Below are 13,810 nucleotides of genomic sequence, written 5' to 3'. Positions count from 1 at the left end.
GATGACTGAGAAAAGGCAAACATCCCATATATTTTTAAGATGGACAAGAAGGAGGATCCAGAGAACTGCAGGCCAGTCAGGCTAACCGTGGTCCCCAGGAAGATTAGGAAACAAATCCTCCTGGAAGCCATGTCTGCACATGAAAGAACAGAAAGTTGATTGGGAAAAGCCAGCATGGATTTACCATGGGAAAATCATCCTTGACTAACCTGACTGCTGTCTGTGACAGGATGACTGGCTGACATTCCTTTTTATTCAGCACTAGTGAGAGCACATCCGGAGTACTGTGTCCAGTTTTTTGACTTCCCAATGCATGAAGGATACTGACAGACTGAAGTGAGGCCAGCAGAGGACCACCCAGCTGGTTGGGGGACTGAGGCATATCATACACAAGCAGAGGCTGTGACATGAGGGTTCATTCAGCCATAAGAAGAGAAGGCTAAGGGAAGATCTTACTGCTCTTAACAACTATCTTATGGTAGGGTGTAAAGTGGATGGAGCCAGACTCTTCTCAGAAGGGCACCGAGGTAGGATGAGAGGCAACAGACAAGTTGGAATACAGCAAATTCCATTTGGCATGATATAAGGAAAAAAAGTTTTACCATAAGGGTAGTCTAACACTGGAACAGGTTGCCTATCTTTGACTATATTCAAAACTGAACTGTACAAGGTCCAGGGCAACCTGATCTAGTTGGCACTGCTTTGAGCAGGAGTTTGGGCTAGATGACCTCCAGATGTCTCTTCCAACTGAAATTATTCCATGGTTCTACATAACGTAATAAAGCATCTTGTTAACATTATCCAAACAGGCTACCATGTAGTACCAGATAGTACCTTGGAGAGATAATTGCTCAGACCCACAAAACCATTATAGGATATATCTACACATTCATATGTAAGTGAGGCAAGCTTGCTGTGTAGCCCATGTGCTAAGGTGACCTGAACTGATGAGATTCTATTAATACATTGCTAAGTTTTAATTAATCAATCATTCTGACTTCAGTTCTACTCCAGTTTCAAAACCTAGCCCAACAGATTTCACTTGAGCATCTGTTCACAGTGCTGCATTGCACAGGTGAGAAAGAGAGCCACTCAGAAGCAAGCAAGTGGTGGGTACAGGAAGCTTGCATGGTGTGGTACAGCACAGGACACACAAAGGAAGATATGCTGTGAGGAAGGCCCTGATCTCCTACAGTATGAATCGGTCAGAAGAACAACTAGTTTTGCCAGTTTGAATATCAAAATTCTTCCCAAGCAAAAGGGCCTTCTCCAGACTACTAAACAGTATCACTCTTTCTTATATTTTGAAAATAAATGAGTAGCTTGCACTTGCACTATGTTGTTTCCTTTGTGTATACACTGAATTTCATTTAATGTTAAGAAGAAGAGCAACTGTAAACACCCAATAATAATGTATCAAAAATTCACGGGGGGGGGGGGGAATCTCCATTTCAAATTTTATGAGTATCTCTTAGTACATTATGTCTACAATCAAGAGTTATGATAAAACTTTTGTTTGCACTTAGGCAATTTTCAACACTTAATCATTATACATGTGGGCATTAGATAGTAAATAAAAGTATTACTTACTAAGTCCTGCCCTGCATCTTTATTACACTCTAAAATACCCCAAAACAGTGACAGTATGAAGCATGTGACCTACTTACTGCAGTTTGTCTGGCTGTCTCTCATCTCACAGAGAGAAGATCCACAGGGATCAGGACAGGAAGTACATCTCTGGTCTCCCTCCTGACAGAGGGTTAGACCTGCAGAAAAGAGAAATTTACTATTCTAATGATTTACCAGGTCATTAAAAATAACTGGAGTGTAGTGGTGAGAAAATACAGGGAGACTCATCACAATTAAGTATTTCCTTTACATAATGCAATAAGTACTTTGCAACACTTTAAAGTTTGAAGGAAGAAAAGTGTGTAGCAATCTCCAGATGCTTTTCACTTTTCTTTACCCCTACACTTAATGAGAGAAATTATAACGCAGTTTCTGAATGAGAGGTGTGGATTTCTGAAAGCCTTTCACCATGATCCCGCTTGTGGCAGAGAATTAAAGGTCATGTTCATCAGATTTCAAATGGAACAATAGGTCCTAGCTAAAAGAGAATACCCTCTGGAAATTATTTTCCAGTTCAGTTGATCTGCTTTTCATTTTATGATTGTTTTGGTGGACAATAAAAACTATCCTGAAGAAAGGTCGTCAGAACTGAAGCTTTATTGCCCTTCTTTGGCTAGTTAAAAAACAAACAGACAAAAATCCTATGATTCTAAAGATGGATGTTAAAATAACAGAAAACAGCCCTTCATCCAAAAGCTTCTGAACACGTTATCTGGATAATCAATTTCTCTGACAACCCCCTGACCTTCTCTCTGTCTCATAGCCATACCAGCTCCTCTCAAAACCTTTAAAATCTCTGCTAAGGCACAGATACTCAACATCTCTCCTTCATATGATTTTTGCAAAATCAATAATTTGATTGAATATTCCTGAACACAAAGACTGAATAGCTTGGATTTTATCACCTCATCCCATTTAAAATAGTTTATTGCAACTTTTGCTCAGTGTTTGTATTGTACTACTGCCCACAAGCATTAATCAGTTGGTCATGACATCCTTGAACTGGGCACATAGAGACCCTGAAGAAACCAGTACCTTCTCCCAAAGACTGACAATCTAGTTTATACAGCTTAATGAGGTAGGCATATCTATCCATATCTCTGTGAGTCAACTTTGCTTCCTATGTGGTATACCCTGAAGCAATGGAGATACTTTCTTTTGCTGTCACAATTGACTGTCATATTTTACAGAAACATCTAATTGTAAAATGGAACTTGAAAGGCAGAAAAAACCTTTTTGACTTCTAAAACTGTTACAAATCTTTGCATTTTAAAAGTTTGCTCCATCTCCTTCTTTTCCCTCAATGGGAGAGTCTCAACTCTTCAAAAAACTCTCTGTGCTACAGTAGAGTCTTCTAATCCCAGCACAGTCAATGCTGAATTTCTATAAACACACACTACTCTGTCTTTTGGAGGGATTACAGACCCAGCTGTCAGTACATCTATATTAGATTTCTATTTTCACAAAATAAATGACAGCAGTAATGTCAATAGATGCCATAATTACATTTCCTTAAGGTATATAGGGAAAGAAACTATTTTTCTCATTCAGGCACAGATGAAGCTAATGGTCATTTGTAATCCTTATATGTATATCCTTGTACACAAGGGCTTTGTATTCTTATATGGACAAGTAACAAGTGATTACATCTCAAGCTCACATTTCTATGCTGATTTCACATATTTACTGTGTTTGTAGCAAAACCAATATTCCAGATCACTTCAGCACCAACTTCACTGCCTTTGCTAGGCATATCTAAATTCCATAACTTGTGGGGAAGAAAAGTCTTTGCATTTAGTGCATGTCCTATTACATTTTCTCTAGTTGCTGAAATCATCTACAATTACCCAAAGTAAAGCCAAACTCTGCCTACATATTCTCAATCAAATTGAGGCAGAACAAGCTATGGTTCTGTTAAAGGAAGGTTTCTGCACTACAGAATGTTGCAAAATATTAGGCAGATTTTTTTTAATATTTAGGAATAAATAACAGAAAGCAAGGAAAACTTTCTTATTTAAAAACATTGCAATTTAATGCTAAGAAGAAAAATCTTTTAGGATATAGGCAGAACATTGACTACATAATTATGACCCCTTCTTGCTTTTCTGTATTTAGTATCCTTGAATATGTATCTCTTCATTTTACCAAAGAAAGGATTTTTAAACATTTCTTCAACTGCCACAGAGGCAAAAAGCAGTGAGAAACAAATACACCACTGACTTTTAGCCCAGATCATACATCAAGGTTTTCAGTGAAATTCTCTTTTACTAGGGACAAATAATTTTAAGAGGCTAAAGTTGGGTGAATTTGAAAATTTGAAATGGTTGCTTCTAGAAGGCTCTAAGCAGTTTTGTACTTTCCAGTTTATCCCATTCTCTTGTCTCATCTCTTTCACATTAACAGTTATCAGCAAGAGAAACAGAGGTGATGAAATACATAGAATAAAACTGAGGATGGGCACCAGGAAAGATGAAGAATAAAAACTGAGCATTTTGTGAGATTACACAGTCAGAACTTGGTCCTAGATTTTTATATTGCCAGAGTCAGAATTGGAAGAAATTTCCTGCAAGAGTATTTTGCAAATTCATCATGCGTTGCAGAGAAGAATTATGGTAATTTCTGTGTTTTATATTCTCAGTTATCTTTTGGAATAGAGATATTTAAATTGTCATATGAAGATCCAGAGAACTTAACAAGGACAGAAGGAACTGAGAAGAAACACATATGAAAGGATTTTTTCTAGCCTGGTTTCCTAAGCAAATCAGCTTTATATAATCACACTGTGTACTTATCTTACGCTAACTTATCGGTCCTATTCTAATGACCTCTGAATATGTTGTCCTATTATGACTACGTCTGATGGAACACTCAAGTTTTCTAAATGAACTGAATTCTTAAAAGTTTCTTGAAAATAAGAGTCAGATGAGAAAGATATTAATAATTCCCCCACTGAAGGAAAGGCTGCAATGTGAATCTATACCTTATGAGAGGCAAGAGAATCCACATATGAAAAATACCTTCAAATGCCCCAGCTATGAAAACAGGTTTTTTGTGAAAGCAACTAATAAAATTCTGCTTACAAACTCCTTTGTGAAAGCAGAGATTACACCACCTTAGTAAGTGTTATCTGAAAGGCAAAGTAGGTCCATTTGTCAGATAGTTTTAGCTAAAGGCACTTCAGAATAAAGCAGGCACTGATAGGTTCAATAAGAAGAGTACAATGAGGTATATCCTTACTTTCACTGCAGTTTTCTTCATCACTTCCATCTTTACAGTCATTATCTCCGTCACACTGGAATGCACTGGGAATGCACTGCCCATTTTTGCACTCCACCAGACCCTGACTATGACATGCTGGAGAAGACAGACAACATTCTGGTTAACTTACGTTAATGAAGGTCTCAGTTATTTTTGGACATCACATTGAAGTTATGTTAGGAGGCTTCAATAACACTGCTTATCACTGAGGTCACTAGACATTTCTCATTGTAATAACTGTGTTTTCAATAGCCTACAACTGTGCTGATTTTTAGGGACCTAAACTTTATATGCCAGGTGCTAGCAACAGGTTGAATTCAAGGTTCAGCTGTTTCCAAAGAAAAAAACCCATAACTTTTACTCATATAAAGATTCTGTCACCTTTTCTTAACTCACTTATTTATATCCCCTTATTTGGATTAGGTTCTTAGATTTTGGGGAAAACTGCAGGATAGTGGTTGCAAGGTCAAGCACCAAAAGGCAAGATACTAGAACCAAAGGTGCATAAGCAAACGGGTTAAAATAACCTTAATCATTTAAAAACATTTGCTAATTCCCCAATATTTTATTTTGCAACCTCAGCATTCTTCCAGTATAGTTTTTGTGTATGTCTTTGTCGTCGTCGTCATCATCATCATTGCTGAGAAGACAGAAGTTCAAACCATGACAAGGTGTGATAAGTCAAATACAGACACTAAGAAGGCTGTCACAAAGTCAGAATGTCATACAATTTAAAGAGGTACATACATTCATTCATTATTCTAACATTTAACAAAATGCTAAAACATAAAGCAACACTGGTACTTTTTTGCAGTCACAACAAATCTTTAATGATATTTGCTGCAGCTGTCTACCAGAAAGGACATTTGCCAGTTACAACCTTCTGAAATCAAATAAGCATATGGTTTTGTCTTTCCAAGTATACTTATTATATAACATTTGGGGTTTGTTTTTCAATGAAAGAAACAGAAAACTTATCTAGAGATTTAAGGAAACTTACAGCAATTGATTTCATCTGACTTGTCTGTACAGTCATGGTCACCATCACATACCCAATCAGCTGTTATACATCTTCCATCTCCACACTGATGATGCATCACTGGATTACAATCTGAATACAATGTAAAAATATGGCCAAAAAAACCCGAACGATGTATTAGCAATTGCATAATTTCTATGTTTGCTCAATTATTCTATGCCTATAAGCTGATCATTTTTGCTAACTCCTGTGTCTTCGTAAATTCCAGTAAGATTTTTTTTCTGCATCTGCAAATTCTTTTGCAGATGGTGATTGTGAATACTATTGCCTGTTTAGATAGTGTTATGTCTATTTAATCACTCAGGTGAACAGCTATTTCCATCTGCAAATAAACAAGATTCTAAGATTTATTAAGTAGATTAAAAGATCTTCTGGCTTCCCATCTCATGGGAAGATTTTCAATAAGCCAACTTTTTCAGTTACCATCAGAGAAAATTATTCCTTACAATTACCTTTTACTAAGAAGTAAAGAAATTGTTTTTCAACTGCCATATTTGCTACACGTAGTCAGAAACTGAGGTTTTTGCATATTGACAGAATTTTTCATTAGATCTAAGAAGAAACTAGTCTAATCTTTATCTTAGTCTTTTTGTCAGGATGTTTCCTCAAATAAAGGAAAGGATTCTGTTGAGAAGGCTGAGTAAAGGAAATACACATAGTTGTAAAAGCTCTTAGAGCATGTCAAGCTTAAGACAGTAATCATTACCAAACCATATTTGCATTTTAGCTTTGGTGTACTTTTCTTAGAGGTTTGGCAGGGAGGGGAGGAGGGAGAGTTGAAAATGTTTGACATGTTTCTATTTCTCTCCAAACTGATTATCAAAGATACTAATTTACTAAGTATGGAAGGTGAGGTGTTGGTCACACAGACGTTTCAGGCAGTTAAGATTTAGTGGTAAAAATCTAGCATAGCTCATGAAGAAAAAGTTCACAAGGAATATTTTAAACAGAAGTATCTGCCTCCACTCCAAGCTCCCTGGAAGCTTGATGAATACAGTTTGTGCTGCTTGGACTGCATTAGTATATTTGTTTAGGTATGGCACCACAATTGTCCTCAGTTTACCATGGACACCTACTTAACGAACTGTTCACAAAGTGCCTTTATGGTAATGTCTGAGGACTAAGGCCTTGACCTTGGAAATGCTATGGCCTGGCTATACACACAAAGTATTTCAGTGTAAGTATTACAATCTGCCCATATATTATACAAGTTCAAAATGCAGTGTAAACACAGATAAGTTAGTAGTAGAAAGGATTTGGACCATGGTCCAACACTGCTGTTCCAGTTTGTGATTTATTCACTCCATCTGACTCAGGGCCAATAAAATAGGTTAGCTTATGCATCTTCTTCAGCCAGGTAAGCCATCCTGGCCGACTTCACACTGAAACAGATAGAGAGCACACATGCAGTCCAGTCTGCCAGACCTGCTATGAAGCCATTTGTAGCCTGTACAAACAGAAGAAGTTGGATCTGAAATTTTTATAGAGAAAAATGATCTCAAGATAGGTGTGGTAGGATTCAGACTGATGTTTAGAAAAATCTTTCATCGGAGAAGGTTTACAAGAAAAACTCCAATCATCACCAATGAAAAGTGGTAAAAAAAACCTTGAGTGTTTTTAATTGGGAGAAGAAACATAATAGAAATCTCAGAAAAAAAATTATACCTCGATTTTTTGTTTTGAAATTCTGTGTACTTTTTCTTTAGAAAAGAAAAAGAAGAAAGTGAAAAATAATATTTTAACTTTTAAAGAAGTATTATGAAGTTAGTACTTAATTCTTCTCAGGAGCAGGCCTAGGAGCAAAAGTTAGAAAAATAAGGTTTTCTATCCTTTTAAATTTTTCAAATATTTATATGTAAAGATTATTGTTTTTTATGGCAAAACTCCATTTTTTTGAGAAAAACGAGAACAATTACAGGTAGAAAGACAATTATAACAAGGCAGAAAGTACAAAGTCAATCAAAAACAGCATTCTAAGGAGCAGCAGATTTTCATGATCAAAATATGCAAATTCCCGATGATGTTTACGTAAAAACAGCTCAGCTGTAAAACTGTTGACATCTCCAGTCTGTGGACTCTTCYGGTTTGCTTTAGTTTCAGTTAAATTCATCCAAGTGAGCAAGAAAGCAACCATAACATCTTGACTAAGTCTTAAACAAATAACAAATCAGAATATTTCTACAAAACACCATTACCTCCAAAATTTGAATTAACCCCAAACTCTACTTTCTAAACCTTTTCAAATTGTTTATAAAAATGTGTGAAATGTTTTTACTTTGCCCAAAAAGAACACCACCGAGGTATATTATTGTTTTAAGCAGTTTAAGAAAAATTATTTCCAGCCTAGGCAATACTACAATCTTAAAGACTTTAGAAAAGTATAAAACTTCCATTTACCACAGTTTTGTTCATCACTAAGGTCTCCACAGTCATCATATCCATCACAAACAAAGGTATAATTGAGGCATTTTCCTGTGTTACAACGAAATACATCATCACTGCAGTCTACAAAACAAAATTTTGCCACATGTCAACATAACATTGGACTATTTTCTTATAAAATATCAACACTTTAATATATTAACTAAAAAAAGATTAGCTAAAGATATCCTTCAATTTACAATAATACTCAATGTGTATCACTTTTTTTGGAATCTAATATGGAAGAACAAGAAAAATCAAAAACATTTTTGGACATTTTTATCTTGTTTCTGCCAATTGCTTTTCATCTGTATGATCAATAGCAGGAGAAGAAAGAATTCCCTGCATCATAAAAACTGTATTTGATTCCTCTTTGCTCTCCTTTCATTTGCCACACACTAATAAATGCAAGGAAGTCATCTGGGAGAAATTTTTTGGGACACTAAACAGAGAGTACGCAAAATGTATTCAAGCTGTGGAACAAAATGAATAATGAAAGACACTAAGAAACTGAAATACTTAATTCTGGTTACAGATTATACCCTGGTAAATAAGCTGGCAACCAGATGAGCTGGGAGAAAACAGAATGATATCTCAATCTTGCTGACAAAGATGATCATGAGAAGATTTCAAGACATAAACAATTTTGTCCCAAGTCTCATCCATGGTAGAACAGTAGAATGCCTTTTCCATTAATATATTTGCTGCTTGGAGTCAATGATTAGAAAAATAAGAACCTGAACATACTCCAGGGTGAGGATAAATCAGGAGCAGTGTTGTTTCTAAAACATACTGTGCACCCAAAATCTCACCATGATCATATGTTCAAGGCAAAAACACTGCACAACTGTTTTGGAATTGGAGATCATCAACCTTATGAATACATGCATTCTCATGACTTCTTATACATCATCATCGTATGCTTTGAACACATAGTGACAGATGAATAAGCAGAGAGCTTATTTTTTAGGGACAGCTTTTCATAATAATGTAAAAGATTCCTCCCTTTTTTCTCACATGTTATCAACCACATCCTGACACAGCTGTGTCAGGCTGTGTGTCAATGATTGGTAAGTCAGAGTACCCCATTTCAGTAACATTAATTTCTCTGACCTCGATAAGAAGGTTTTTCCAGCTGTCTTTCATTATAGAAACCTTTTTTCCACACTTGTAAAAAGTACAGTAAACAGTTAACTTCCTAACACTGGCTAAGGAGAAAGTGCCCTTGTTACAAACGCAGACCAAAATATTTAAATATTTATACACAAAATGTTATCAAAGAAAGTTGTGGGTTTTAGAGGCTATATTACTGGGACAGCCTTGAGTACCTGACATTGTTATTAGACGGAACTGAAGCTGCTAACTGCAAAATGAAGATCTGCAGACCCTGCTTTTGAGCCTGCCTTTGATCTTACAACAGTTACAAAGGATGAATTATGTTTTACACAGGTTTAGGCTCAGAGTATGGCCTGATGCCTTCTCTTCAAGGAATACTTACCACTGACATCTCTAAGTGAGTTTAACCTTTCTTTCCATGGCTAACATCTGCAGTAAAGCCCTGATAAATATTCCCTGAGAATACTCAAAATGCATGAATAGTACAGCTTCTAATAAAAACCATGGAATCCACATTGTAGTTAGGAAAAGGGAGAGGAGAGAAAGTAGGGTTGTCTGGTGTCTGGTCCCATTAGTAATAACTTCTGAATACAAACACAAAGTTGGGAAGTGGGAGACCTAGTTTCACTGTCCTCTTCTGGAAGACTTTTCCTTCACATCTGGCCTTTCCAGGCAGAATGCCGGGCCTAGAGAAGTGCTGGGGGGACAATCCCTCCTTCCTGTTGAAGATATGCCACTGCAATCAGGGAAGTTCTTTGTGCCCTTTCTTCCTGGAACACACGGGCATTTTACCTGAGCCCTTTCTTGGACAAAATACAGAAACAGAAACTGCCCACAGAGCAGGGACTGGAACCTAGGTCTCTCTTCCCCAGCTGAGAGGTTCAACCACTACACAATAGATTCAGGCTACCACTTGTTTCTCTCTCCTCTAGGTCTGCAATTCCTGCATTTGTGACTGCACAGCTTCAAATGAAGGGCGTTCTTCTAAATACATTATACACTGCCAGGTACAGTACTCTCACAGGAGGTGTGCCATAGGGTCTCTGTCCCTCCAGGTCAATGAAAGTCAAAGATGCAAAGGCAAGAAACCACCATATTCAAACAGAATGAAATTCTACCTTCAAGAAATCTTAACCTTAAAAAAGGACTTAGCATTCTGCTTCCAGGTGGTGCTTAAGAAGTAGCTCTGAGACAGGTACTTATGTTTCAGATAAGTGCAAGAGCTCAGAAACATCCCTTTCCTCAGCATCCCTTCCTCACTAGATCTAAGAACCTCCCTACCGAGTGATAGGGATTTTTGGATTGTGTTTCTGGGTTGCTTAATGCTCTCTAGGGACTATACAGAGACTATACAGGGATGCTGAGGACAGGACACATCCCTGTCCTCAGCATCCCTTCCTCACTAGATCTAAGACGCTCCCTACATTGATGGGGATTTTTGGTTTGTGTTTCTGGCTTATTTAATGCTCTCTAAAGACTATACAGGGAACCTATCTCCCTAACTTCAGATGTCTGAATCACCCTACTGAGGACTGATACCTAATTTTAGGTCACAACACCTAAATTGATATTGATTTGATTTCACAGCTCTGATGCTTGTTGAATTTACTGTTACATTTCCGTAATAGTCATATGAATCTGATACACCTGTTAGTAGAAAAGGTAGTAAGCGATCTTAAGAGCCAGTTTCAGAAGTCTGTCATGGCTTTACAAATGTCAACTTTAGAATATGCATATTAATTATTTCTTGCCCTTCTCCCACAAAAATATTTATGCTTTCTACCAGTTTCACATCATCTTAGAAAGTCCAAGCAGAATTCATAGCACAATGCCAAGAACAGGGCTTCAGGACATGAAATAATATAGTATCGCTGTCATGAGTTTTGTAGTCAATAATTCATTAGCTTAAAAAAAGCAGGAGGCATAAAAACAGTAAATACCAAGAACCCAAAACTAAATGAAAATATGTAAGTTCTAGTTTCACGTAAGCAGAACAATAGCCAGCTGAGAGTAAAACTCTAAACATTATTTGTTTTGAATCTGCAACAGCATGAAGTACTCTGGCAACCCTTTAGCCTCCCTAATCAGTTTGTAACTCTGGCAGTTTCACTGCTTCCATTGCTCTTCATGGAAATGAAAAAAGCTGTCTCTTCCTACAGTGCTTCCTCTGGATAAGTTCACTGTTTAATTTCCATCCATGCCCCAATTTATACTTTCATTCATACCTCTGTAGCTGCAGCAGTGACATTTAGAGTATGGCAGCTCTCAGGCCCACACAGACAGAGTAAATAAAACGAATACAGACTTCATTGCAAAGATATATAATTCACTTGGAAGCAGTGAATAAGAAAATCCAAAGGTCTTAACATTTTCATCAAGATGTCAGTAATAACATATAGGAACTACTTATTTTCATTACAATAAAATGGGCACTTTGCAGCCATCATTTGTAATAGGCACAACTTAAATTTCATTAAAGATGGAACATTTTTTTATAAAATTAAATACAAATTCCTACTCCAAACTCCATTAAACCTAAATCTATTTTAAAACCTGAACAATCTTCTTTATTCAGCAACCCTTTGACCTCTGTTCAGGCATACCCTATTTTTACCACTTCACGCTTGCATCATGTATTCTTCTGACCATGAACTACCTCAGCCCAACACTCAGAGATGGTTTTAGGAGTCCTACATTTTAAAATAACTATTTTATTGGATTTGTTTAAAAGAAATGAGAAGCAATGCTGACTCATGGTGCAACAGGTTCTGCCATTAATTACCTCTAGGACTAAATAAGATCTTAAGTCAGTCTAGACTGTGGTACAGAATTTCTTTCGAATTTTATTATTAGAATGGTCTTCTTGATCTTGTTCATCCTTGGCCAAAGAAAAGTAAGATTAAGAAAAGTCACATGAGGAAGAAGCAAGTGTACATAGTACAGCAGTGTGTGTGTGAGTACACTTGGAGGGATGTAAGAGAGGCTGCTGCATTTGATACGCTATGTGTAAGATTCACTCCTCAAGACTCCTTCCGACAGTTCCAAGTTATGGCACTAATAACTTATATATTTGTAGAGCAGTGTCACAGCCTCTTTCCTGTCCAAGTTCCTACGTGATAGCTAGCTGACCTGAATTCTGATTCCTCAGCTAGTGCATTCTGTTGCACAAGGTCACACAGCAAATGAAATAAGGAACATGATGAAATCCTAAGTATCAGTTTTGGGTTGCAGCTGTGTAGAAAAATGTCACTTGTAAGACATAAGAAATAAAATTATACTTTTAAAAAGAAAGAGGGATGGATTTTGCTAAGCCCTAGCTATTAGCCACATACTTCTTATGGCCCATCAGAGGGAAGAAGGGAAAAATGCATGTCAGGAGCCAGGAACAGAAAAGCAATAGCATCATGTGATCAATTTATTGATGCAGAATATTTAAATGGAGATTCTAGGAAGAATTAATGATATGAAAAAGATGAAACCCAGAGATTTCTAAGTTTGTTGCTATACATACTTTTCAACATTAAAACTAAGGACACAGAAGAGTAAAATTCACCTCACCTCAGACATCTACATATGCTTCTCAGCTAGTCATTTCATTTCTAGAGTATTTAGCCCATTTTAAATGTCTATTTAAAATCAGGTGAATCATGCATCAGAAGTGTCTACTTCTCACAAATGATTCTCCATACAGCCAGTTTAGACACTTAGCTCAGATGGAGACATCTGCGCAGGGACAGATGAGTCCCTCCATAATGCATATAACTTTGTAACTAAAAACCAGAGACATCTCTTCAAATTGGTGGCATTTAAAACAAGTGTAAGAAGTTCTACATTTTGGGATTGCAGCTCGGGAGGCTGCTTGGAACTGCAACAGGAACCTGAACATTCCAGAGGAATGCATCTGGTTACATTAACATTTTTTTATCTGCCAGTTATGAGTCAAACCTGAATGAGCAGTACCCTTGAGACCAAAGGCATGGAGGTTAATGGGCTTCATCTCTTGTTACCTCATCCTGCCATAGCACAAGCTGATTAGGGCATTGCAACCACAGTTCAATGCACCCATTAGGCTACTGGAATTGGCTCCAAAGCACCAGACAAGCAAGCTGTTCTACTATTACTGCAGCCATCTTTTCTTTAACAAAAGTGTGGGAGAAAATGTAGAGATTGGTAACAGAAATATTAAGATTAGTATGAATGAAATTTTAAAGGAAATGAATGTGTAAAAGTGTCAAAAGAAACAGTAGAAGAAGAGTTAAAGGAATGCTATATGTAAATTGCCATAGAGCACTGTACGTGTGACTTCATGTAAATGATTCAGCAGCAAGAAGATGAAGAACAACCTGA

At 36.9% G+C, this 13,810-nt stretch overlaps 1 protein-coding gene across 1 annotated transcript in view; it reads right to left on the bottom strand.

The window, feature by feature from the left end:
- Nucleotides 1–13,810, bottom strand: part of CORIN (corin, serine peptidase) — a gene marked incomplete at its 5' end in the record, with an annotated part of 74,655 nt that overhangs the window by 40,078 nt on the left and 20,767 nt on the right. The window contains 4 exons of the mRNA XM_026081150.1: nucleotides 1,668–1,766; nucleotides 4,867–4,983; nucleotides 5,888–5,998; nucleotides 8,324–8,431. Coding sequence (XP_025936935.1) covers nucleotides 1,668–1,766; nucleotides 4,867–4,983; nucleotides 5,888–5,998; nucleotides 8,324–8,431 — 435 coding nt within the window. The remainder of the gene's footprint in view (nucleotides 1–1,667; nucleotides 1,767–4,866; nucleotides 4,984–5,887; nucleotides 5,999–8,323; nucleotides 8,432–13,810) is intronic.

The sequence above is a fragment of the Apteryx rowi genome, unplaced genomic scaffold (genome assembly GCF_003343035.1).
Source record: "Apteryx rowi isolate R43461 unplaced genomic scaffold, aptRow1 scaffold_538, whole genome shotgun sequence".
Classification (NCBI taxonomy): Eukaryota; Metazoa; Chordata; class Aves; order Apterygiformes; family Apterygidae; genus Apteryx; species Apteryx rowi.
Note: the sequence above shows the minus strand (reverse complement) of the source record. Positions and strands in the feature narration are given on the sequence as shown.